The sequence below is a fragment of the Pteronotus mesoamericanus genome, unplaced genomic scaffold (genome assembly GCF_021234165.1).
Source record: "Pteronotus mesoamericanus isolate MK-2021 breed Mesoamerican mustached bat unplaced genomic scaffold, CSHL_Meso_final contig_32, whole genome shotgun sequence".
Lineage (NCBI taxonomy): Eukaryota > Metazoa > Chordata > Mammalia > Chiroptera > Mormoopidae > Pteronotus > Pteronotus mesoamericanus.
The window spans coordinates 312,795-335,790 of NW_026555134.1; the positions used below are offsets into that span (position 1 = coordinate 312,795).

The window sequence follows — 22,996 nt, forward strand, 5'->3', positions numbered from 1 at the left end:
GGTGGGGATGTGGGGTTTGAACAGACCAACAGGAGGCCAGTATAGCAGGTGCCAGGTGTTCACTCTCTGGAGGCAGGAACCTGCCAGGGAGCCTGCAGCACTACCTGGATGCTTTGACAAACTCACTCAGGGTAGGATTGTTGCATAGCAGACAGCCCCAAATGAGTGGCTTAAAATCAAAAAGGTGCACTACTTCCCCTGATCCTGAATCCTGGGCCGGACTCAGCATGTTAGCTCTCGTTCCTGGTGGTGTCTGTTGAGGCTGGGATGCTGAAGGTGGCCTCTTCGCTCATTGTCTGGGGAGCCCCCACACAGAGGGGTCTCCAGGATTGCCACATTCATAGGTTCAGCAATGCCACCAAAGACCCATCTTCAGCTTATCATCCTCAGAATAGCAGGTCTCATGGTCACAATATAGCTGCCTGAGCTCTAGACATTATAGACAGTCTCAAAAATAACCAAGAAGAAGAGATGGGCTTCTTCCTTTGGTGTCCTTGCAATTCCCCCCCGCCCCCTGCCCGGCCAGATCTTATTCCTCAAACAACTCTGGGAAGGGGACAGAACCCCTGGTGTGTGCTATGACCACCAGCCTCCTCTATCTGAGCACAGAGGGGGTCTCTTACTAAGAAGCAATGTAGGGTGAAGTCGGGTCTGCTCCAGCACGGAGCCCTGCTCCTAATTTAACTGTTCATTCAACAGTCTTTCCTGAGAGCCTTCTGTGGGTGGTTGCCGTTCTAGGTACGAGGACATGCAGAATGGGACACCCTCAGGCCCTGGTCTGGAGAGGTGACTTTCTACAAGACAGTGTAGAAAACAAATAAGTCCATAATGTCACTTCAGGTGATACTGAATGCCACAGAGAAATCAAACAAGATGTTGGGGTGCAGAGAGACCCAGGATTGCTGCTGCCTTCCTGAGTAGGAGCTGGCCTCGAGACATGTGTGGGCAAAGGGTTGCAGGCAGAGGGACCAGCAAGTGCAAAGGCTCTGCAGAGGGGGACATGCCCGGCGTGTTCATGGAGCAGGGAGGCAGAGTGACAGGAGAGGACACATGAGGCTGAGGTTGGAGGAGTGAGTCGGCCCTACAGGACCTCGTGGAGGGGCTACGAGAGGAGCTTCAGCAGCACTCAAGTGATGGGCACTGTAGAGTGGAATGTGGATGCTGAGAATGTGGGCAGGCCATTCTCCTGTTGCCCGGTGACCACAGGCTCATTGGGTGTGTTGGGAGCAAGGCCGAAGGGCTGGGGAAGGGCTCCGGTCATGGAGGACGATGGGCAAAGCTTGCTCTATAACCACTACACCTCGGAGTCTGAGGGCAGGTCAGAAAGAGGGCAACATGATGACGCTCTGGGCCTCCAGGGCACTGTGTATGAGAGCCTAGGGTCCAAGGACCCCAAAGACCAGAACTTAAACAATGAGGAGCTGGGGTTCGAAGACCAAGAAGAGGAAATTCCCCCTGAGGAGGTGGCCGAGGAAGAATTCCTGGATGATCAGGACCCAGGAGAGGCCCTCCCAGAGCCGGAGAGCATTCTGAAGAAAGACGAGGAGGAGGAGGAGGAGGAGGAGGACGCTGTGCCTGAGATGAGGTAGGCGTGGGGGGGGGGCCCACACAGGCTGGGTGGGGCCCATGCGCAGGGGAAGGAGTAGTATCCCCATGCCTTCCCCTTGCTTCTGTGGCCTTTGTGTTGTTGCTGCTGGCGTGGTTCCCTCTGGGGTCCAAGGACTCATTCTAGGGTGAGGGTGTCAGACGGGGTGGGCACAGCACCCTTCCTGTCCTCTGAGGCAAAGTCAGCAAACATATCCAGGTTGCAGGTAGGTTATAGTGGAAAACTCTACAAAAGCGCCAAGTTTTAGAGTTGGACAAAGTTCAGATGCCAGAGTTGAGAAGTCAAGAGAGGTGGCCCTCACTTAGAGAAAAAAAGAAATGGGGAAAATCACCCAGTTCAGAAGCTGCAAGCATTCCTACTACTACCCATGGCCAGCAATGTTTAAGATGGCCGGGAGGACGTGCCTGGGTGAACTGAAAGGTGGTGAATCTGCATTTGTGGGAGTGATTTTCGGCAGCTGGTGTCCTGGAAAGGGCCAGGTGCCTCTGGCAGATTTAGCGTGTGCACCCCTCCCTTCCTCCACTGGGCCACCTTCTGGGCTTTTCTGGATGGTGAGCGTCCAGGCAAGAAGGCACTGAGAGCGTCAGCAGGAGCTGGCTGCTGCCTTCCCTCCTCCGGCTGCCCTCGTTGTGGGCATGATTTCGCACAGCGCAGGCAGACGCCTGCTGACATGACCTGTGATATGGCCGCGCTGTTGTGGAGGAAGGGGTGCAGGGCAGGGATGGGGCCCAGGGAGGACATTTGAGTCCATGGCTGCAGGAAGTAGGGAGAAGGCTCTGTTCCTCCCATAGTCTGAGGTCCCCCTCGGGGGCCTGGATACACATGAGATGACAAAACATGTTCTGTAATTACTACGACCATCCTGTGAGGCGGGGGCAGGTCTCTTCCATTTTGCAGAGCAGGGTACAGGGTCACCTGGCCGGGGTCACACATCCAGCTGCTGCTGGAGCAAACATTGCAGTCCACATCTTTTGACGCCAGTATTCAGCCCCAGAGAGGCCCCTGCACAGGGCGAGGAGATTTGGGGGGCTGGGAACGCCAGCAACACCAGCCTCACCACCCAACTCTCCCAAAGCCGGCTGTCCGTCACCCAGAGGTTCCCCAGCACCCCCATGGTAAAAGGGAAGAAGAAGAGGAGGAGGCTTTTTGAACTGGCAAAACCCAAGACCAACTGGCAAGTCTTGAAAGACAGGTGAGGGGTGCGGGCAGTCTTGCTGGAGGCAGGCGCGGGGTCTGGGAGGAGGAGAGCAGCCCGTGGGGGTCTCGTCTGTTTACGCGCATGGTAAACTTGGGGGGAAGGGTCACGGTGCCAGGAGGGGGGACTTGGGGGGTGCGGTGGCCGGTGATGGCCTCTGGGTGCCGGCCCAGGAGAGAGAGGCATTTGAGCAAGTGGGAGCTGCAGAGCAAGGTAGGGGCTGGGCTGTCTCATCGCAGGATGAGGTGCTGCTGTAAGGGCTATGCCTGGATCTCCCCATGCATGAGGACCTTGGAGTTCTGTGTCTACTGGTAAGTCCCAGGGTGTCTCCTCTCTCCATCTCCTGCCCATGTTGGGGGGAACAGCCAGGCCCCAGGGCCCTTTCCTTAGTTATGCCTTTTTTCCCAGCTCCCCACTTCTCTGAACATCAGCCTTGCTCAAAGTAATCTACGTTTCCCCGCGACTCTAAGATTTTTCTCCCGGTGCCTCTCTGACCTGCTCTTCTCTTGTGCCTCTGCATTCTCTCCTTCCCACTGGTTGCTCCACCCCGTCTTCCTCCAGCTACCCTGCCTCTGCTCCATCGTCTTTCTGTCTGCGCATGTGCCTGTGTTTATGGGGGGCCCTGAGTTCTGTTTCAGAGCAGGGCGCAGGAAGCCTCTGCCTCGGCTTCCCTCACCCTGAGCCACGCCTGGGTGCATTCTAGGCCATCCGTGTACTGGACAGAGAGGTTTCTGGAAGACACCACTCTTGCTGTCACGATACCTGGTAGGTTGAACCCACCCTCTACCTCCACTTCTCTGTTAGTGGCTGCCTGGCTCAGGGCGTGGCCGGAGGTGGCCCTTGTCCCAGCCATGGCTCCTGGCCAGTCTGTCTGACATGCCGCTCCTGACCTCCTGGTATTGGGTCGCCCCCATCTCACCCCAGCCTGTGCCCTGCTCCAACTGGGGAGACCTCGGGGACTCCCCTAGCCCTAACGCCCCTGGGAGTCCCCGTAGCTCCTCCCCTTCTTCTATGTCCCAGGGGGCGTCTGTCCACTACCGTGCTCGGGGGCTCATCTCTGGACTCTACCCCCTGAGGAGACAGAGCCAGCCCGAGGCTGGTCCTGGGCTGAGGCGTGTGGGGCAAATTCTCCAGAGGAAATCCCAGTTTGCACCACAGCCGAAATGGGGTTAGCATTAACTTTACCACAAGTTTTTTTCCTTCCTTTTCACAATGGTTTCTACCCTTTTTGAGAGCAATGGATTCCTTCAAATAAAACACTTCAAGAAACCTCATTACTGTAGAGAAGTAAAGGGCGGGGTGAAACTAAGCCCCTGGAAACCCTAGGTCTATACAAACTTCCGACCAAAATCCACTTTCCCAGCCAGGGGGTTGTTGGAGCCACATGAGCCCTGCCGAGGAACTGACAGGTCTGAGCTCCTGTCCCAGCCTCGCCGCTCCCATCCTCGGGTGCTTGAGTCAGGGGCTTCAGGCCTCTGAGCCTATTGTTCCCAGAATGGAGACAGCAAAAGTCACCCCTCTGCAAGGTGTCTGGTGCTGAGCTGCCTGGGCCCATTGTTTCTCACACCGTGCCTCTGGCTCTAGCCCAGGGAAAGCGGAATTCAGTAGGAAGAAAAGCCCTGGGGGCGGACATGTTTCAAGCTGGGGCTGTTTCCCATTTGTGTAGCAGTGTCCCGCCGAGTGGAGGAACTGGCCCGACCTAGAAGGTTCTACTTGGAGTATTACAACAACAATAGGTAAGGGGAGAAGTGTTGGGCGAGCGCTCTGAGGGCAGAGTTTGGCAGGAAACCTTTCCCTTCCCTTGAAAGGGTACAGCATGGGGAGGACTCAGCTCCTGGGACTAGATAACCTGAGTCCAAACTGGGTGGTGCCCGAGGCGGGCTCTTGACCCTTGCTTGGGCTCTCCGTTCCCGCCTGCGAAACAGGTGGGCCTGGAGATCACACTTAGCACAGTGCCTGCCAGAGTAAGTGCTAATGTCACTTATCCTCATTATGGATTTCTTTGGCTCTGAAAGCTAGCAATTGTAAGACATTATTATTTTACGTACAACTAATGAAACAATTCTTTGTTTTCACTTAGAACTTTCATGCTTGTCAAAAGCGGGGGTTGTTTGGGGTGTGGAGAGTTTGAGCAAAAAAGAACAAAAGAGAGAAGAAACTCAGGGACAGAGATAACAGTGTGGTGATTGCTGGGAGGAGTTGGGGAGGGTTAGGGGGATAAATGGTGATGGACAGAGACTCGGCTTGGGGTGGTGAACACACAATACAGTGTACAGACGATGTGTTAATAGAATTGTGCACCTGAAACCTGTAGAATTTTGTTAAACAGGCTCACCCCAATAAATTCAATAAAAAGGAAAAAAAGATCTTTAGAGTTATTTAGAAATAAATTTTAATTACCCATCTTAATGCATGGCCTAATGTAGTAGGTGCTCTGTAGGGTCCAGTGGCACAGCCTCTCTGATCACCTAAGCTGGGTACTTGAGGTGCATCCTTCGTCCCGTGTGGGCTGTGTACACCCACTTCTTGTTGTCGAGCCTTGATTGCTGTTGGCACATCAATGGGAGAGGTTTCTCCCCAAGCCGATCAGTCTCTAGCCCCCATAGAGGATATACTGTGCAGGGGCCTGCCTGTGAATGATGTTGGGTGCTGGTGCTTCAATGTGGTCTGACACTGTCCACTGGGTGCCCTGGGCCAAGGTCAGTTACCACCTGTGTTCTGAGGATGGCTGCTACTTGTGCTGGGCTTGAAGGTGCCTAGGTGAGGCCAAGCTGCGAGCCAAGGCCAGACGCTGCTAGTGCCAAGCCTGGGTCCTCTTAGCGTGATGTATGGGGCTTGCTGAGGCCAGATGCTGCTTGTGTGAGAGATTTTAGGAAAATCTGAAGCGTGAGCCAAGATAGCCCATCTACATGAAAAAGCCACAGAAATAGCTTCGATGGGCCCAAAAGATGGGTTTGGTGGGACCTCAAGGAATCACCAGGTTGGGGAAAACAGTGTGAGCCAGGTTGACAGAATCTCAGATTTGGCACCACCTGCTGGTTCTGTGGGAAGAGGGCTCATCAAAGGAACAATGTCCTCTGCCAGCACTTCTGTCTGGGAGAAAGCTGCCCCCCGCCGTTCTCACCCTGATGCCAGACAGTTCAGTCCCTCCCCATATGTCTCTGGTGTCTTTCAAGCTGCTGCTCCAGAGCAGGAACTCAGAGGGAGTGAGTCTCAGTAAGTCCGTGAATGGGCCCTTTAAGAGGAATGCCTGGGACTCTAGGAGTCCTCCATCTCTCTCAGTCTCAATCCCTGCTAGTTTTTACATCCAGAAGTTATGGAGATTTCTCTTCCTGGCATTGGAATGCTTGGCTGGGGACCTTTTATTATTCAGGAGGGACCTCTGTAGCCAAGATATCCTTCCTAACTTTTATCTGCTACAGCAGGTGTGGGACCAACCTGTTCCACGTTTCTGCCCCTCTTACTAATCTCGATGTGGCTCCTTTAATTCCCTAATTGTAGGACTTTCACTCAGCAGATTTCAGGTGGTTGTGAATGGTGGTGGTCCTGTAATTTAGTTGTAATTTTGATGTTGTTGTGGGAGGAGGTGAGCACCGCTTTTACCTATGTCGCCGCCTCGACCGGAAGTCTGAATCATTTTTTGATTCAGAGATGCTGACATGTTCCACACACGGTTTAAGCCTGTTTTTGTGAAAATAGCTTTTAATTTTAATGTTGAATCATAGTGTAATCTGAAGGTAATTTAAACTGCAATTAGACTTAACATCTGTAAACCCAAGAACACACATAGCTTGACTGAGGTTATTTCAGTGAGAACAGCTACGTCCATGTACTGATGAGGACAACCGTGGAGTTTCTGATGTCCAGCTGGCAGTCTTTATAAGCTGCATCCTGACCTCAGAGATGTGATAATATGAGAAGTGTGCCTTAGATCAGTGAAACACAGCTTTATTTATGGAACAGAGGCATAGCTGAGACCTGATTTTAGGAGGCGTGGGCTCAACAAAACCCAGTGGAAGATCACTTTCCCAGCTTTCTGTGACAACTGCTGGGCACAAACTGTTACCCCTAGTGTCCAAATCTGGACTCATGCCCTGATGATGGGGGTGTGAAGAGAAAGCCCTAGGAGAGGGGTGACCTCCGGACAGCATAGCCCCAGCCTTGAGAACACACAAAGGCTCCTGTTAGGGATTCTTTCTTAAATCTCTTCTTGGAGGTGTTTTCCAAACCCTCCACTTTCCCAGGTTCTCCCTTATCCCAAGAATCAAAGAGGAGCCGAGAAGGAGAAGACACACACACACACACGCACACACACACACACACGCACACGCACACAGAGAGAAATGTATAGACATGCCCCCCGTTGGCTGAACTAGTGTCTCAAATGTGGATGTCCCCTAGGACTACCCCCATTCTGCCCATTCCTCGGTCTACCTTGGAGTACCAAGCATCTAGTCGCCTGAGGGAACTGGCCACCCCACGGGTCCGGAATAACATTTGGAGCATAAACATGTCTGAGGTAGGTGCTTCACCCTCCCGGGACCCTCACCTCCATGGTCAGGGCACTGCCCCGACTCCGTGGACTGGGATCAGGGGCCAAGACCGACAAGTGGGAACAGACGCCAGAGCCATAAACGTGTGTCTTTGGCCAGCTGTATTATTTTCATTTTATATTTTATTACATACACAGACCATAATCATTGTATTTTTAACATACATATGTGACATCTTAATTCTCGTTTTTCTTCTCAATATTTGTTTTTTAGAGCATTTCATGCTGATTTGTAGAAAAGCAACATTTTAACTGCTGGGCCACATTCTGTCCTATGAATGCACCACATTTAGTTTACCCAGTCCCCTTCTACAGACAACTAGGTTGTTTCCAGCTTCAGTGAATACCACTGCGCTCACATCCTCGTGCCCTCTCTGTATGGCGGTTTCTCTATATGGCGGTCAGCAAATGTGCATGTGCTCAGCTTCATCTGAGATGGACAAACTGCTCTCCAAAGTGCTTGTACTAATTTACTTACCACGAGCCACGCATGGGATATCTCTACCCCTACAGTCTAGCCAGGGCTTGACAATGTCAGACTTAAATTTTTGCCATATGTGTTTGCATGCAGTGATATTTTGTTGTTTTAATTTACATTTTTCTAGTCAACAGAGAGGATTCTTGACCATTTAGGTTTATTGTCCTGAATGGTTACCCTTGCCCGCTTTGGGTCTTTTTGCCTATTGATTTAGAGGTGCTCTTTACATATGATAGCTACTAAGCCTTTTGCTGAACACATTGCAAACTAACTTCTTTTCATTCGGTCATCTATCTCTTAGTGTTGCTTATGAGGTCCTTTTGATCCAGAGACCTCTGAGGAGCTATGGACTGTTTTACTCTTTCGCATCTCATTCTGTTTCCAGGTGTCCCAGGTGTCCAGGGCAGCCCAGATGGCCGTCCCCAGTTCGAGGATCCTCCAGCTGGCAAAGCCCAGGAGTCCAGCCACCCTGCTGAAAGAGTGGGACCCTGTGCCAAAACCCAAGCCACATGTGTCAGACTATAACCGGCTCCTTCACTTGGCCAGTAAGTAGGTCCTTGTGTTTGTCTCCACTGGACAGAGGCAGGGGCAGGGAACAGTCAGAAGACATGGACTTCTGGTCTGCTTCTGCCAGATTTGTGCTTCCCTTTTCTTTAATCTCCTCCCTTAGCTGAAGACCAGTTGTCAGGTTGCTGTGGACAAATTGCACTGTGCGGGCTCCCTGGGGAAAAGAGGCAGAAGTTAGAGCGGACCATGGTCCTGAAGCTGAGTGCTGTCTGAGTGGGTCTACTAGAAGGACAAGTGGGTACAGAAAAGAAAGTTGTGGGGACAGGGCCAGTGACAAGGGAGCCAAGCTGAGGTGAAGGGCAGCTTTGAGATGGTGTTGGCCTGATTCCCCTCTGTACTTTAAAACAAATGACATACCTGGTCCCCTCATGACAATAGTGATGTGTACTAACTGTAGAGAATTGGGAAAATGCCTAAGAGCCTAAAGGAGAGAGGAATCCCACCGAAAGATGATGCAGTTCAGTGTGTTTCATTCTGGGTATACCATGGGGTCACACACAGAGCCACAATTGCGTGTGGCTGTGTGTGTGCCTGTGAGTATGCACCTTCCAAGTGCTCCCCCTGCTTGTCCCCTCCCTTCACACCCCACGTCCAATGTACTGAGAACTCCTGTGGGCTTGGCCTTCTGAGTACATCAGGATCCCGCCCTCATGCCCCGTCATCTGTCCCTGGACCAGAGCAGTTGCCTCCACCCTTATTGCTGGTGTCACCCTTGTTCATTCCCCAAGTGGCAGCTGCAGAGGTCTTGCTGAATTTAAGTTATTCCACCCTTCCTTGCTCATGACCCGTCCAGGGCTCCAGCCTCACTCTGTGCGCCTCACAGGCCCTTGGAATCTGTTCCCTTCTGCCCTGCTGCCTCCCGAACCTGGGTGCACTCTTGCTGCCTGGAACACTGACACCTGCATGGCTCACTGTTCTGCCTCCCATAGGGTGGAGCTCCAATTTGTCCTCTTGGTGAGGCCCCTCTGAGCTCCCTGCTTAACCCACAAGCTGTGCCCACCTCTGGACACCTGTGTGCACCTGGGCTGCTCTCTGCGCTCTTTCTCTGCAGTATCTGCTGCATTCTAACATATATATTTATTATATATTTGTGTGTCTATTTGTCCTTCGTTGTCTGTTCCATGCCAGCCCTCCGATGTCAGAGGCTTGGACATCCTGTGTGTTCCCCGCTCTTGGCACATAGCCACCAGGGAGGGTAATTGGTCATTCTGGTTTACTCTGCTCTATCATTTCGCCGGTTACCTATTTCCTGTGTTTTTGGCTATTGATTTGGAGCACTTTTTTAATATAATATCATCACTAACACTTTGTTGAGAACATTGCAAAATAGCTTCTCTCCTGCCCCTCTCTTTTCTTTTAACTTTGTTTACATGATCTTTTGTTTGTTTAATTTATTCATTTATCCATTTCCTTAATACTTATTAAATGATTGGTTGAATGAACAAAAACATACGCATACATATGCACTGCTGCCTTAGACCATGCTGTTTCTCTCTCTCTCATGGGTACCTGGAATATAAATATATACACATTTGTACATACACACCTGTGTACATATTCCTCCATGTTTCAGATGTACCTATAAATACACATTCATGTATGTGCATAAGAATGGTGTCAGGTTGTGCTTTTCAAACAGCAGATTCCTACCCACTCATGGGTATGATCAACATTTTAAAAAGTAAAATGACGGCAAATGACGAGCATGAACCATGGTGGGTGAGTATGAGTCCATGCTCCCTGTGTGTCCACATGTGTGCTGTGTGGCAGTGGACTCAGTCAACAGAGTTTAAAAGCCCAGATATTACAACAGTGGAAAGCTCCAGAATTCTCACAGAGGAGTTCAGAAAAGGCTGGGTTTTGGGCATGGTCTTCCCAGCCCCCCGGGGAGACCACTAAGGTCCCCTTCCCTTTGGAAGGAATGGTCATCTGCCTGGTGGCAAAGCTCTGGTACAGGTCCTATGGCCTTGTCCAGCAGTCGGCCTGTGTGGGCTTGTGCCTGCCTGGAGGAAGGAACCCCACTCTCTTTCATCAAGGGCTCCTCCTCCAAGCCAGGGTCTGTCTGCTGAGGAGGGGGGAGGGGTGGCCTCTCCTATTTGCACAGAGGCTCTAAACAAAGGGGTTTAGAAACGAGGCTGTAGCACCCCTGAAAGCTGAGGATCCTGAAGCTCCCAGACAATGAAGGCGAAGGCAGTGACCAGTGGCAACCTCCTACCTTCCTTCAAGTCCCTAAGCACGCTATGTACTGCAGCTCGCTGGACAGGAAGGGGTGGCAGAGAGGTGGCAGGAAGGGAGTCCGGCTGAGCTACAGGTCTCTGCTCCTGAGATCTCTCTGTCCATGACAGCAGCCACTGGCCATGTATGGTTACTTCAAAAAAATTAAAATCAATCAATCAGTTGCTCTAAATAAATTAATTGATTCTATTAAAATTAAATAGAAGTAAACTCCAGCCTGTATCAGGTGCTCCCAAATGTGGCTGGTAGGAGCCATGTTGCTGCCCTTCTGAGAGGCCCTGGCTGAGGCTGCAGTCACGTTGGACAGGGAGGGCAGGAGCCCAGAAGGACGAGTTGGGAGGCTGAATACAGAAAGGGCCTGTGCACCCAGGGAGCTGCCCCTGGGTAGACCCAGCAGGCCTGCAGGACCAGCCAAGGGGAGATGATTCCCACAGTCATTGCTCACCGCTTCTCCCCACCATGGCATCAGAATAGGGAGGAGAGAGCATGAAAGGGCCTGCTGAACTCCCCCCAACCCTGGCCACCGGACACTTTTGGCTAGCCCTTGTGAGTCCCCCTGTCTGGGCATTTAAAATATTTTTTTTCATTTACAATTCACCCTTTTAATTTTTCACAATTTACCCTTTTAAAGTGTACAATTCATTATACCTCCATAAAAAAATAAAATGTACAATTCATTTCTTTTTAGTATATTCACAGAGTTGTGTACCCATCACCACAGTGGATTGTAGAACATTTTCATCACCCCAAAGAGAAACCCCCTGACTATAAGCAGTCCTTCTCCATCCTGTTATCAGCCCCTGGCACCCACTAACGCACTTCCTGTCTTTATGGATTTGCCTGCTCTGGGTATTTCACATGAATGGAATCACACACTGTGTGACCTCTTGTGTCTGGCTTCTGTCATTGCGCTTCACGTGTTCAAAGTTCATCTATATTGCAGCCTTTGTTAGTGCTTCGCTCCTTTTCATGGCTGAGTAGCATTCCAGTGTGTGGATGGGACATGTGTTTTTTCATTCCTACGTCACCACAGAGGCCATTGAACTTGGGAACTTTGACCTAGCAGGTTGATCTCCATAAGGGGAGTGGCTGCACATCCAACGCTTTGGTGTCTGATGCTGTCATTCTTTCCTGATTTCTCTAGTGCCCAAGGTCCAGTCAGAGAAGTGTGTTCCTGACCGAAATCCACGCTGGGAGGTGCTGGATGTCACCAAGAAGGCAGTGGCCAGTCCCCGGATTATCTCCCTGGCCAAGCCCAAAGTGCGCAAGGACCTCAATGAGGACTACAACCCCTATTACATTTCCCCAGCTTCCCTGGTGGCACGGGCATCCCCTCGCCTGTACGAGCTTGCCACCCCAAAAAGCATTACCAAAAAAGTGTGAGTGACCCAGGCCTGGCCTCTAAGGCCCCATTCCCAGTAAACACCCAAGTGCATCCTAACCTTGTATGTGTGGCTGGCTCTAAGAATTTTGGCCTGGAGGAGGAAGGGCAAGCTGGAAGGCCAAAAGGTGATAGGAGGAAAATAATAATATTTATGTTCACATCCACCTGTGATTTGTACAGCCCTTTATTTCTCAAATCACTTTCCCCTACTGTCTTGAGTTTCTCCGATGTCACACTTCGGCTTCTCACAACTTCGTAATTTTCCCCGAATGTCTTATGTCCAGAATTGCTTATCCAATTATATGCTGGGTGTCCACAAGCACCTTAGACTCAGAGTGATCCCATAATAAAACCAGGGCCCCTACTCTGTGATCTCCCCTCCCTCCGCTGGTCTAAGAGGAGCACCTTGTCACCATGACCCCAGCAGTAATCTGCTTGCTGACATCTTGGAAAGGAATGGGGTTCTTGAGTCCCCCACCTGCCCAATTCCATTCTTCATGATCTCAGTAGGAACCACTATGCACTCATTTGTCCAAGTCAGAAATCTGGGAGCTCACCTTCATGCCCTCTCCCTCTTCATTCCATCAGGGGTTTTGTGGGTTGTACCTTCCCAGTTCTCTCCACTTCTCTATTCCCTGCCACCACTTGCGTCTTGCTGGATATCTCTGCCCACTCACTGCCTCCCGGCTTCCTTTCTTGCTCTCTATAAAACTTCTCCATGAAGCTCACACTTGTCAGTCTGAAATTTAAAATACAGCGAACCTCTGTTAGGTCTGTCCTGTTCAAACTTTCCCTCAGCGCCTACCACAGGTTTACAATGTGCAAGCAGTCCGTAAGTATTTAATGAATTCAGATCCATATGCCAGAGGTTTGAATCCACCTCTCCAGCTGCCCAGTCAGCACTCCGGCTCCTTGGTACAGGGTCGCCATGCTGCTCAAAGCTCGTGATAAGTTGCATCTCGCAAGCATCGCAGTTGGCTCTTTGGCACACTGGATGGATCATCACTGGGGCAAAACTGAAGTTCAAACACTGCCCGGACTTCGGTCTGGCTCTTACGCATTGGGAAGCCGGTCATTCTAGGCCTTAGTTTCCTCACCAGTAATACCGTGGTACTAATAATATTTAGCCAACCTATTGGAAGGAGGAAATGGGACAAAAGCTCCCCACGCAGGTGTGGTTATCAAGAATCAGTATCTTTATTAGTAGCATCCCTCATTGAGGCTAAAGCCAAGAACAAGGTAAGGGTACTGCCAAGACCCTCGAACCCTTGCTCCCCGAACCCGCCCCGCCCCCTCCATCACCCCGCGCATCCCAGTCCGCGCACCTACTACGCCCCGCCTGCGCCCCGCCCTCCAAGGCCACGCCCTCCTCAGACCCCGCCTTTCACGGCTCTGCAGCCAATGAGCCCGCAGCCCCGCATCCGGGGATCCCGGCGCGGCCACCGCCTCCCGCGCACACACACGGCCATGGCGGAGGTGAGTGAGCGGGCTGGGGGAGCCGGCCCCCCACCCCCGCGCACTGGCGTTCCCTGCCGCCATACCTCGGCCACGTCGGGGCTCCGGGAGCGGAGACTGCCCCGCCCCGAGGACCCGAGGCCGTGTCCAGAAAGCCTCGCCCGTCGGAACCTGAGGGGCGCGGGGCTCCGTCGGCAGCCGCCCCCGGCCCTGGCCCCCCCGTTCCCCGGCTGCCACATCGCGGGCTACAGTGCGCATGTGCGGGGGCGGTGGCACCGGTGGGGGCCGCGGAGTGGGGAGGGGGCAGGGGGCGGGCTGACGCGGGGTTGGGGGCGCTCTTGTGGCTCCTCGTCCTTCCCCGGCCCGGCGGTGCTCTTGCTGCCCCTCCACATCCTTGACCAACTTTGCAGAGCGCTCTATGGTCGCCCGGTCGCAGCGCGGCGCGCTCACCCCGCCCAGATCCAGCGTGAGACCCAGCGCCGCATCCCTCTCTTTAGCCTTCAGGTGCCGGGCACTCTGGATTAGCCTTCCCGCCAGATGCCGGGCGGGATTTGAACTCGGCACGAGGTGTGGGGTGCATTGGGGTTCCTCAGGGCAGGCAGAGTTAGAACAGCCTTTACTGGGGCCTCGAAGTTACTTCTTGGAGTCTCTTCTGTCGGTAAGGCAGGCCCAAGACCCCTTACCCGATATCCTCGAGGCCTGGTATATTTTGGGATTCAAAGATTTTCCGATTTGAGGATCTGTGGGGTTTGGAACTGTGATGCTTGATCAGACTCACCTAGCACCATCTGGGTTAAGAAAAGACACCTAATAGCTTCTTGTCAGGTCAAACCAGGAATGAAAAACTTTCACTTTTGGGGGTTCTCGACTTTGGAATATAGAGTAGCACCTGCTATCACCTTTTAGGGCTCTAGTGAGGGTGAAATGAGGTAATGCACCTGCTAGGGGCTCAGTAAATATGACTCTTAGTGCATGAGGATTCAGTCTGGGGACGCAGAAGATAAGGCCACTGCCAAACAGGTCCATGGACTCTGCAAGTGGTCCTCATCAAATGGGTGGGTGGTGCCACTGTGAGATGCTCCCTCAGTGAGGTGCAGCAGGTGTGTGGGATATTCGGCCTGGTGATGGAACCACATTGAGTGTTTGTCTTAGCAGAACATGGGTAGGTGTTGTGGAGGGCGGGACTGGCCATTATCACCCATCAGTGGCTTTCTCAGGGGCAGCAACTCTGCATTTAGGTCAAAGAGGGTGTGGGCATCTGGGTGCAAAACTAGAACTCACCATCCAGTTTGGGCCTTTTGCTGGGTGCTTGGATCCAAAGGGTACTTAGGGAGTTAATTCTCGTTTTTTTTTTGTTTTTTTTTTACAGGGCATTTAGGGAAACTGAGGCATCTCGGGGGCAATGGCTGGCCTTATAGTTTGGAGGCAAAAGCCAGGTCTCCTGATGGCCGAGCAGGGGTCTGTGCTCTTGGCTCAGGGGCATGTTGGTGTTCTCCCTGGGCACCAGGTGTCGTTTGGGCAGCACTGTTATCCTGGAAGGTAGTTATGTGTCACGGAAGGCAGGGCCAGACTCCGTAGCCAGCTGTCCATGATTGCTGCCGGGTTTGGCTGTTGACTTTGCCTTGCCCAATGCTGAGCTGCTGGAACCTCACAGCAGCCTGGTGCCCTGGGTGCTCCTGTTAACCCTGTCGACAGTTTGGGGTGGTGCCCTTTTGAGTCAATTGGAGTTGATTTCTTGAGAAAATCTGCAAGTGAGGTCCCCTATGTGCCTGGTTCCATGGGAGGCCCTGAGGGTCTGGCTGTGAGTAGAAACCCAACAGTGACTGTCCTTAAGGGCCTTGGAGGCTGTTGGTCAGTACAGGACCAACAAGTGTGCAAATGTCAGGTATGATGAGCCACAGCCAGCATCTGCCCAGGAGACTTGTGGCTCTAGAGCCTCTAATTTTGTGTGACTTTGGGCTGAACATCTCAGAGCCTCAGTTTCCTCATCTCTGAAATGGGAAGAGATGGGAGCAAGAGGTCACATGAGATCTGGGCTCAGAGGCTTGTTTGCAGAGAGAAACTGAACCTTAGAAAATCAGATAACCAGCTGTCGAATGAATGAAAATGGTGATTTGTTACCTAGCAGTAAGTGCTTGATCAGGATTAGCTGCCTACTTTTTGTCATCACTAAAGTAGCCATCAGCACCAGATCGGCACTGTGAGAGGAGAGGGGGTACTTGAGAATAGATAGGGGTGCTGTGTCGTGATTTCCTCACAAATACCTAAGTACATGGTCTTTGTCTTGCGCTTAGAACCCCCAACGGCTTTCGTTGCCCTTTGGATATAGTCTGTCTCCTCCCTGTGATCTCTGCCTGGTGGTGTGGCTCTCCTCAGATCTGCCTGTCACCCACACCAGCCCCCTGGGCTTCCTTTTTCTTGTGTGCTGTATTCCCTGGAAGGCCTCCGCGCCACCATGCTGTTCCAGTGCTCTACAGGCCCTGCCTAGAGATGCCCTCAGGGGTTTTTCCTGACCCCAATTGAACAGGCCCCTCACGCTGTTTTCTCCCTCAGTCCTGTACATATCCACCTGTTTGATACCTGTGTCACGAACTTGACTGGTAACTCATGTGAGTGGAGATGGGCAGAACCTGTTTCTGGACTGACTGCTATGCACCCAGTGCCTACTGCCTCACCTGGCCCAGAGGAAGCACTCAGTCAGTGCCGGTCAAATGGAGTAGTGCAGTGCTGGAGCAGCCCGGTGGGAGTGACCACTTCCGCTGGGGTGGGTGAAGGGTGTTCCAGTGTCACCTGGAAACTCAGTGTTTCAAAACGATTATTTTATTATCTTTCATAGTTCTGAGGGTTGACTGAGCTTATCCAGGCAGTTTTTAGTCAGGGACAGTCATGCAAATGCAGTTGAGTGGTATCTGGGGCTGGAGGAAAGCTTCCTTGCTCAGGTGTGGCTGCTGGTGCTTGCTGCTGGCTGGGGCACCTATATGTGGCCTGTTGTGGCTTGGGCTTCCTCACAACATGGCAGCTGCGGCCATCGGTGACTGTCTCAAAAGATAACCAGCTGGAATCTGAATTGTGTTTTATGACCTAGCCTAGAAATCACTTAGAATCCCTCCCACCAAAGTCACAGGCCCAGCCAGATGGACAAGGAGGGAGTGTAGAACCCTATCTCTTGAAGGGAGCCAGGCATATCACTTGCGGGGAGGGGGTGTTAAACATGGAAGGGGGTAAAGTAGCAATTAGATGCAGCCCTGGAAGAAGGACTCTTCTGCCCCTGAGAGGTCAAGGCCCTCCTCCTCCCTGTGAGACTGGACTGGGCAGTCTCGCTGCTGAAGAGCTTGTACCTCCTCCATGTGTAAAAGACCTCTTCTGGACACCAGGCACTTGTTTGGGATCACGTCTCTGGAATGCTGTCTTCCTTCCTTCTCTTCTTCCCCTCACTGTTTTTACACAGAATTCTCTTAGCCAGCTTGCCATCTTCTTTCTTTTTCCATCTTGAGAAATGGAACAGTGACTCCTGGCATTTTGGCTGTTGTGAACCAAGGGATGCAGCCTGTGGGAATCCCACCATTGAGGTTGAGCTTGAACTGGAAATCAGGGCAGGGAGAGAAGAAATCCATGAAGTCTGTATTCCTCAGTAAGTTTTGAGGAACTTGGAGTCACTTGGAAACGAACTTGGGGATCTGAAGCCATGAAGACTCTTGGAAGCATGCTGCTCAGAGCCTCCTGGGAGAGGCTACCTCCTTGTTGCTCCTCTGTCACTGCAGCTGCTTTCTCTGCTCCTCTGCCTGAGCTCCTGTGTCAGATGGCAAGTCGGATATGGGCCAGGTTCTCCTCAGCCCCTTCCTGGGGGCCATGCACTTGAGGTGGAAGTAGCATTAGAACAGAGCTGTTCTCCCTTATTTCTGGGAAAAGAACCATCCATACGCTGTCCTCTTTTGGTTTCTTCCCTCAGTCAGGGCTCTTGGTAGTAGGACACAGAAAGCCAGTCCTGGCCGAGGTGGGAAGGGAGCCCGGGAGGCTGGTGTACCTGAGCAGTCAGGAGGTCCTGGGGAGGGCCAGGGTGGTTTCAGAGGACACTTAGGGTGCTGGCCCCATGGCTGTGCACTGAGTGTGTCCCTGCATGGTGGCCAGCAGGCTGATGGCCACCTGGTGAGGCTTCTGGGAGGCCACAGACTCGAGCCAGAGCACCGGATGAGTTGCCCTGTACCTGTGGATCTGTAGGGGGGTTTTGAGTCACAGAGCCTGAGTGTGTTTCTAGTTGTACCACTTATTTGCTGTGTGAGCTTGAGTAAGTGACTTGGCTTCTCTAAGCTTCTGTTCCCTTCTTCCTCTTATGAAGAGTGTGTTTACACAACCTTTTGAGGTTTTCTTGAGGACCCAGTGAGGAAATCAGCATGGAAGTTTTTGCTAAACTTTTTTTCCTAAATTTTTAAAATTTATTTTAGTAAATATTTTACTTTTTTTTTTTTTTTTTTTTTGCAAACTGCTTTACTTGTTCATGATTCACTTGTTTTAATGTGCAGAATCCAGTGGCTTTTAGTATACTCGTATTCACAGAGTTGTGCAGCTGTCACCAGTCGGTTTTAGAGTATTTTCATTACCCCTAAAGAAGCCTTGTACTCCTTGGTCGTCACTCCCCATCCTCCTTCTTCAGTCCCTGGCACCCATGAACGCACTCTCTGTCTCTGTGGATTTGCCTGATCTGGACATTTCACATAAATGTAATGACACGCTTTGTGGCATTCTGTGTCTGGCTTCTCTCACTGACCATCACGTGTTCAAAGTCCTTTCCTGTTGTGGCATGTGTCCGCGCCTTGTTCTTTTTCACAGCTAAGTAATATTTTGTTTTGGTTTGTTCATCAGCTGATGGGCATTAGGGTTCTTTCCACTTTTGGCTGTTGTGAAGAATCCTGCTGTGAATATTCATGTGCAGGTTTCAGTGTAGATGTGCGTGTTCTTTTCTCTTGGATATCACAGGGAAGGAGGAGCCTAACTTTTCCCTCTGTGCTCCTAAGTTCTCTGCTGGGGCCCTGTGATTTAGACTGACAGAAGGCAGGCTAACTAACAAGAGTGAAACAAGCAGCGCACATCACACGGGCTGACTAGGTGATGAGTAACTCGGGTGGTGAGGATTTGGTCTCCAGGAGCGCCTGAACACAGCAATACATTTTAGAGGAATGATGACAGAGGGAAAGGACTGAGTTTCTAAGGGCATCAAATTGTGGGAAGGTAAACATTGGGGAACTAGTGAGGGATTAGGCGAATTAATAAGGTCTGTGCTTGCAGACTCTTGGTGCCATCTTGCCTCCAGTGGTAAGGGGGGTTCCTTCCTGGTTTGGGGGCACCCTCACAGGAGTTTATGCTTTACTTTCAGGCAGATAGGGGCAGAGAGGTTAACCTGTGTTGGGTTTTCTCAGTTACCTTCTGCTTGAAATAATCCCTGTGCCTCAGTGGTGTATTTTGGGGGAGCATACTCTGAACCCCTTATGTGTGTACCTAGGAGTGAAATTGCCAGGTCACATGGTAACGCTATGATAACTTTTGGAGGAACGACTGTTGCCCAAAATGGCTGCTCTATCTTATCTTACATCCCACCTGGATCATCTGTGTTCTTCCTGACACACTTGTTATGTCTTTTTGGTCATAGTCATTCTGTGTTTACAAAGTGGTATCTTATTTGTGTTTTTGATTTGATTTCACTTGATACTGAGCATTTTTTCATGTGCTTATTGGCTGGCCAATTGTGCATCTCTGGAGAAATGTCTATTCAGACCCTTTGCCTATTTTGAAATTGGATTATCTTCTTATTAATACATCGTATTAATTCTTTATGTATTCTAGATGCAAGTCTTTTTTCATCTATATGATTTGCAAATATCTTTTCCCATTCTGTGAGTTGTCTTTTCACTTGATGTTGTCCTTTGAGGCACAAAATTTTTTTTTCATTTTGATGAAGTCCAGTTTATCTATTTCTCCTTTTTGTTGCTTGTGCTTTTGGTGTCTTCTTGAGAAACCATTGCTTAGTCCAGTGTAACAAAGATTTATCCCTATGTCCCTCCTAAGGGTTTTATAGCTTTAGCTCTTATATTTAAGGTCTTTGATCATTTTTAAGTTAATTTTTATATATGGTATGAGATAGATGTTCAATTTTGTTCTTTTGCATGTGGCTATCCAGTTATCCTAACATCACTGTTGAAAAGACTATTCATTCCCCATTGAGGTTTTTTGTCACCTTTGTCAAAATTCAATTGATCGTAAATGTGTGGGTTTATTTTTGGATTCTCAATTTTGTTTGTTTGATTTAAATACCTAACCTTATGCCAGTACCACACCGTTTAGATTACTGTAACTTTGTAGTAATTTTGAAGCCAGGAAGTAATCTCATGGAAAATTATTTTCGCTATTCCGGGCCCCTTGAGTTTTCATATTAATATTTTTGGACCCTGTTTGTCAGTGTCTACACCGAAGCCAGCTGAGATTCTGATAGGCACAGCTCTGAAGCTGTAGGTCAGCTGAGGAGTATCAGCATCTTAACAGTATTAAATCTGCTAAGCCATGAATATAGGATGTCTTTACACTTATTTAGGTCTGTAATTCCTTTCAACATCATTTGCCCTTGTTATTTTTAATTAATTAATTATTTTATCCTGTTTTGCGCTTTTTACAGTATGTTTTGAACTTTTTTGCTATATTCCTGAATATTTTATTCTTTTTGATGCAACTATAAATGGAGTTGTTTTCTTTTTTTAAAAAAATATATTTTATTGATTATGCTATTACAGTTGTCCCAGATTTTCCCCCTTTGCCCTCCTCTGCCTAGTACCTGCATTCCTTCCAGCAATCCCCCCCTTAGTTCATGTCCATGAGTCATTCATATACATTCTTTGGCTACTCCATTTCCTGTACTGTTCTTAACATCCCCCTGTGTATTTTGTATCTACCAATTTGTGTTTCTTAATCCCTGCAACTTTTCCCCATTCTCCCCCTTGCCCCTCCCAACTGGTAACTCTCCAAATGATCTCCGTATCTAGATTCTGTTCCTATTCCTAAGCTTGTTTACTTAGTTTTTTATTTGGATTCAGTTATTGATAGCTGAATTTATTGCCATTTTAATGTTCATTGTTTTGATCTTCTTTCTTGTATATGATTCCCTTAACATTTTATAATAATAATGGCTTGGTGATGATGAACTCCTTTAGTTTTACTTGTCTGGGAAGCACTTTATCTGCCTTTCAATTCTAAATGAGAGCTTTGCTGGATAGAGTTAACTAGGTTGTAGGTTCTTGCTTTTCATCACTTTGAATACTTCCTGCCAGTCCCTGCTAGCCTGCGAAGTTTCTTTTGAGAAATCAGCTGACGGTCTAATGGGAACTTCTTTGTAGGTAATTACCTGCTTTTATGTTGCTGCTTTTAAGATTCTTTCTTTATCTTTAACCTTTGGCATTTTAGTTATCACGTGTCTTGGTGTGGTTCCTTTTTGGGTCCATCTTGCTTGGGACTCTCTGTGCTTCTTGGACTTGTATGTCTATTTCCTTCACCAGATTAGGGAAGTTCTCTTTCATTATTTTTTCCAGTAAGTTTTCAATTTCTGGCTTTTCCTCTTCTTCAGGCACCCCTGTGATTCGAATGTTGGTATGTTTAAAGATGTCCCAGAGACTCCTTAGCCTCTCCTTGTTTTTTTCAATTCTCTTTTTCTTCTTGCTGTTCTGATTGAATGCTTTTTTCTTCTTTGTGTTCCAAATCGTTAATTTCTCTGCTTCATCCTCTCCCTGTAGATTTTTTTAATTTCACTTAATGTAATCTTCATTTCTGCCTGGGTCTTTTTTATGCTGTTGAAGTGCCCAGTGAATTCCTGGAGCACCTGATAACCAGTGTTATGAACTCTGCATCTGATAGGTGGCCTATATCCATTTTGTTTAGTTCATTTTCTGGAGGGTTTTTTTGTTTTTAAGATTTTTATTTATCCATTTTTAGAGAGGAAGGGAAGGAGAAAGAGAGGGAGAGAAACATCAGTGTGTGGTTTCAGCTTGCGCGCCATACCCCACTGCCCTGGGACCTGGCCTGCAACCCAGGCGTATGCTCTGACTGGGAATCAAACCAGTGACCCTTTGGTTCGTAGGCTGGCGTTCAGTCCACTGGGCCACACTAGCCTGGGCTCATTTTCTGGAGTTTTGTTTTCTTCTTTCATCTGGGTCATATTTCTTTGTCTCATTTCGGCAGCCTCTGTGTTTGTTTTTGTGTATCAGGTAGAGCTGCTTTGACTACCTGTTTTAGTAGTGTGGCCTGTTATAGAAAAGCACACCTGTAAGTTGTATGGGGCCAGAGCCTTAGGTATTGCCAGGGTGGAGCCGCCCGTGTCACCGCTCTGTGGTTCTGTGTGCGGGAGGAATCACAAAGGGGAAGATGCTACTGCCTGGCCTCTAGAATTTTACCCAGGTGGAAGCTGTCTCCCAGCACTTGCCTTGCCAGTCACTTGACTTTCTCCCCATCTGCCACTGGTACCCTTCCAGGTGTATGCGGGTGCCCTGGTGCTGAATCCCAAAGTGGGTGGGTCTTTGTGAATCCTAAGTCTGTTATGGGCCCTTTAAGAGGAGTCTCTTGAAAATCCTGCAGTTTCTTCCACTGCCCCTACCACCCCCCACACTGATTTTTATAGCCAGAAGTTATGGGGACTTATGTTCCTGGCGCTGGAACCCTGGGCTGAGTGGTCTGGTCTTAGGCTGGGGTCTGTCACTCCTGAGGTATCCCTGCTGATTTTTATCTACCACATGTGGATGAGGTACTGCCTGTTTGGTGTCTCTGTGCCTTTCCGCGCCTCTCTGCCCCTCCTACTCATCTGGATGAATGTGGCTTTGAATACTTGGTTGTCGGACTTCCATACAGATCTATTTTCTGACAGTTTCTGGGTGATACTTGTTTAGTAGTCTAGTTGTAATTTGTGTGAGAAGGTGAGGCATGTTTACCTATGCCTCCATCTTCATCCCCCTGGAATTGTTTTCTTAATTTCCTTTTTGGGTTGTTAATTACTAGTATATGGAAATGAAGTTGATTTTTATATGTTGATCTTGTGTTCTGCTATCACGCTGAACTCACTTATTAGTTCAGATATGTATCTATAAATATATATATATTTTTTTCCCTCACCCAAGGACATTTTTTTAACTGCTTTTTAGAGAGAGAGGAAGGGAGAGAGAAAAACATTGATGTGAGAGAGACGCATTGATTGTTGCCTCCTGTACCCGCATGCTGACGAGGGATTGTGTGCACCCGTACCAGGGATTGCGTGAGCCCAGACCAGAGATTGAACCTGCAACCCTAGGTATATGCCCTGACCAGGAATTGAACCTGCAACCTTTTTGGTTACAGGCTGATGCTCTAACCAACTGAGCCACACTGGTCAGGGCTAGTTCAAATATATTTTAGTGGGTTTTTAAGTATCTTCTGTGCAAGATTATTTCATCTACAGAAAGAGTTTCACTTTTTCCTTTGCATTTTTTATTTCTTTTATTCCATTTTCTTTCCCTAAC

At 49.6% G+C, this 22,996-nt stretch overlaps 2 protein-coding genes across 2 annotated transcripts in view; both read left to right on the forward strand.

Moving 5' to 3' along the window:
- Positions 1–1,259: 1,259 nt before the first annotated feature.
- On the forward strand, positions 1,260–12,038 carry SPMAP2 (sperm microtubule associated protein 2). The gene is given in 9 exon segments (XM_054575967.1): positions 1,260–1,585; positions 2,682–2,798; positions 3,041–3,112; positions 3,505–3,566; positions 4,468–4,537; positions 7,203–7,320; positions 8,217–8,376; positions 11,778–11,924; positions 11,959–12,038. Coding segments are annotated over 9 exon segments (1,152 nt in total).
- Positions 12,039–13,439: 1,401 nt separating this feature from the next.
- MIER2 (MIER family member 2) overlaps positions 13,440–22,996 on the forward strand; it is a 29,641-nt gene continuing 20,084 nt past the window's right edge. The window contains exon 1 of the mRNA XM_054575998.1: positions 13,440–13,493. Coding sequence (XP_054431973.1) covers positions 13,485–13,493 — 9 coding nt within the window. The 5' untranslated portion in view covers positions 13,440–13,484. The remainder of the gene's footprint in view (positions 13,494–22,996) is intronic.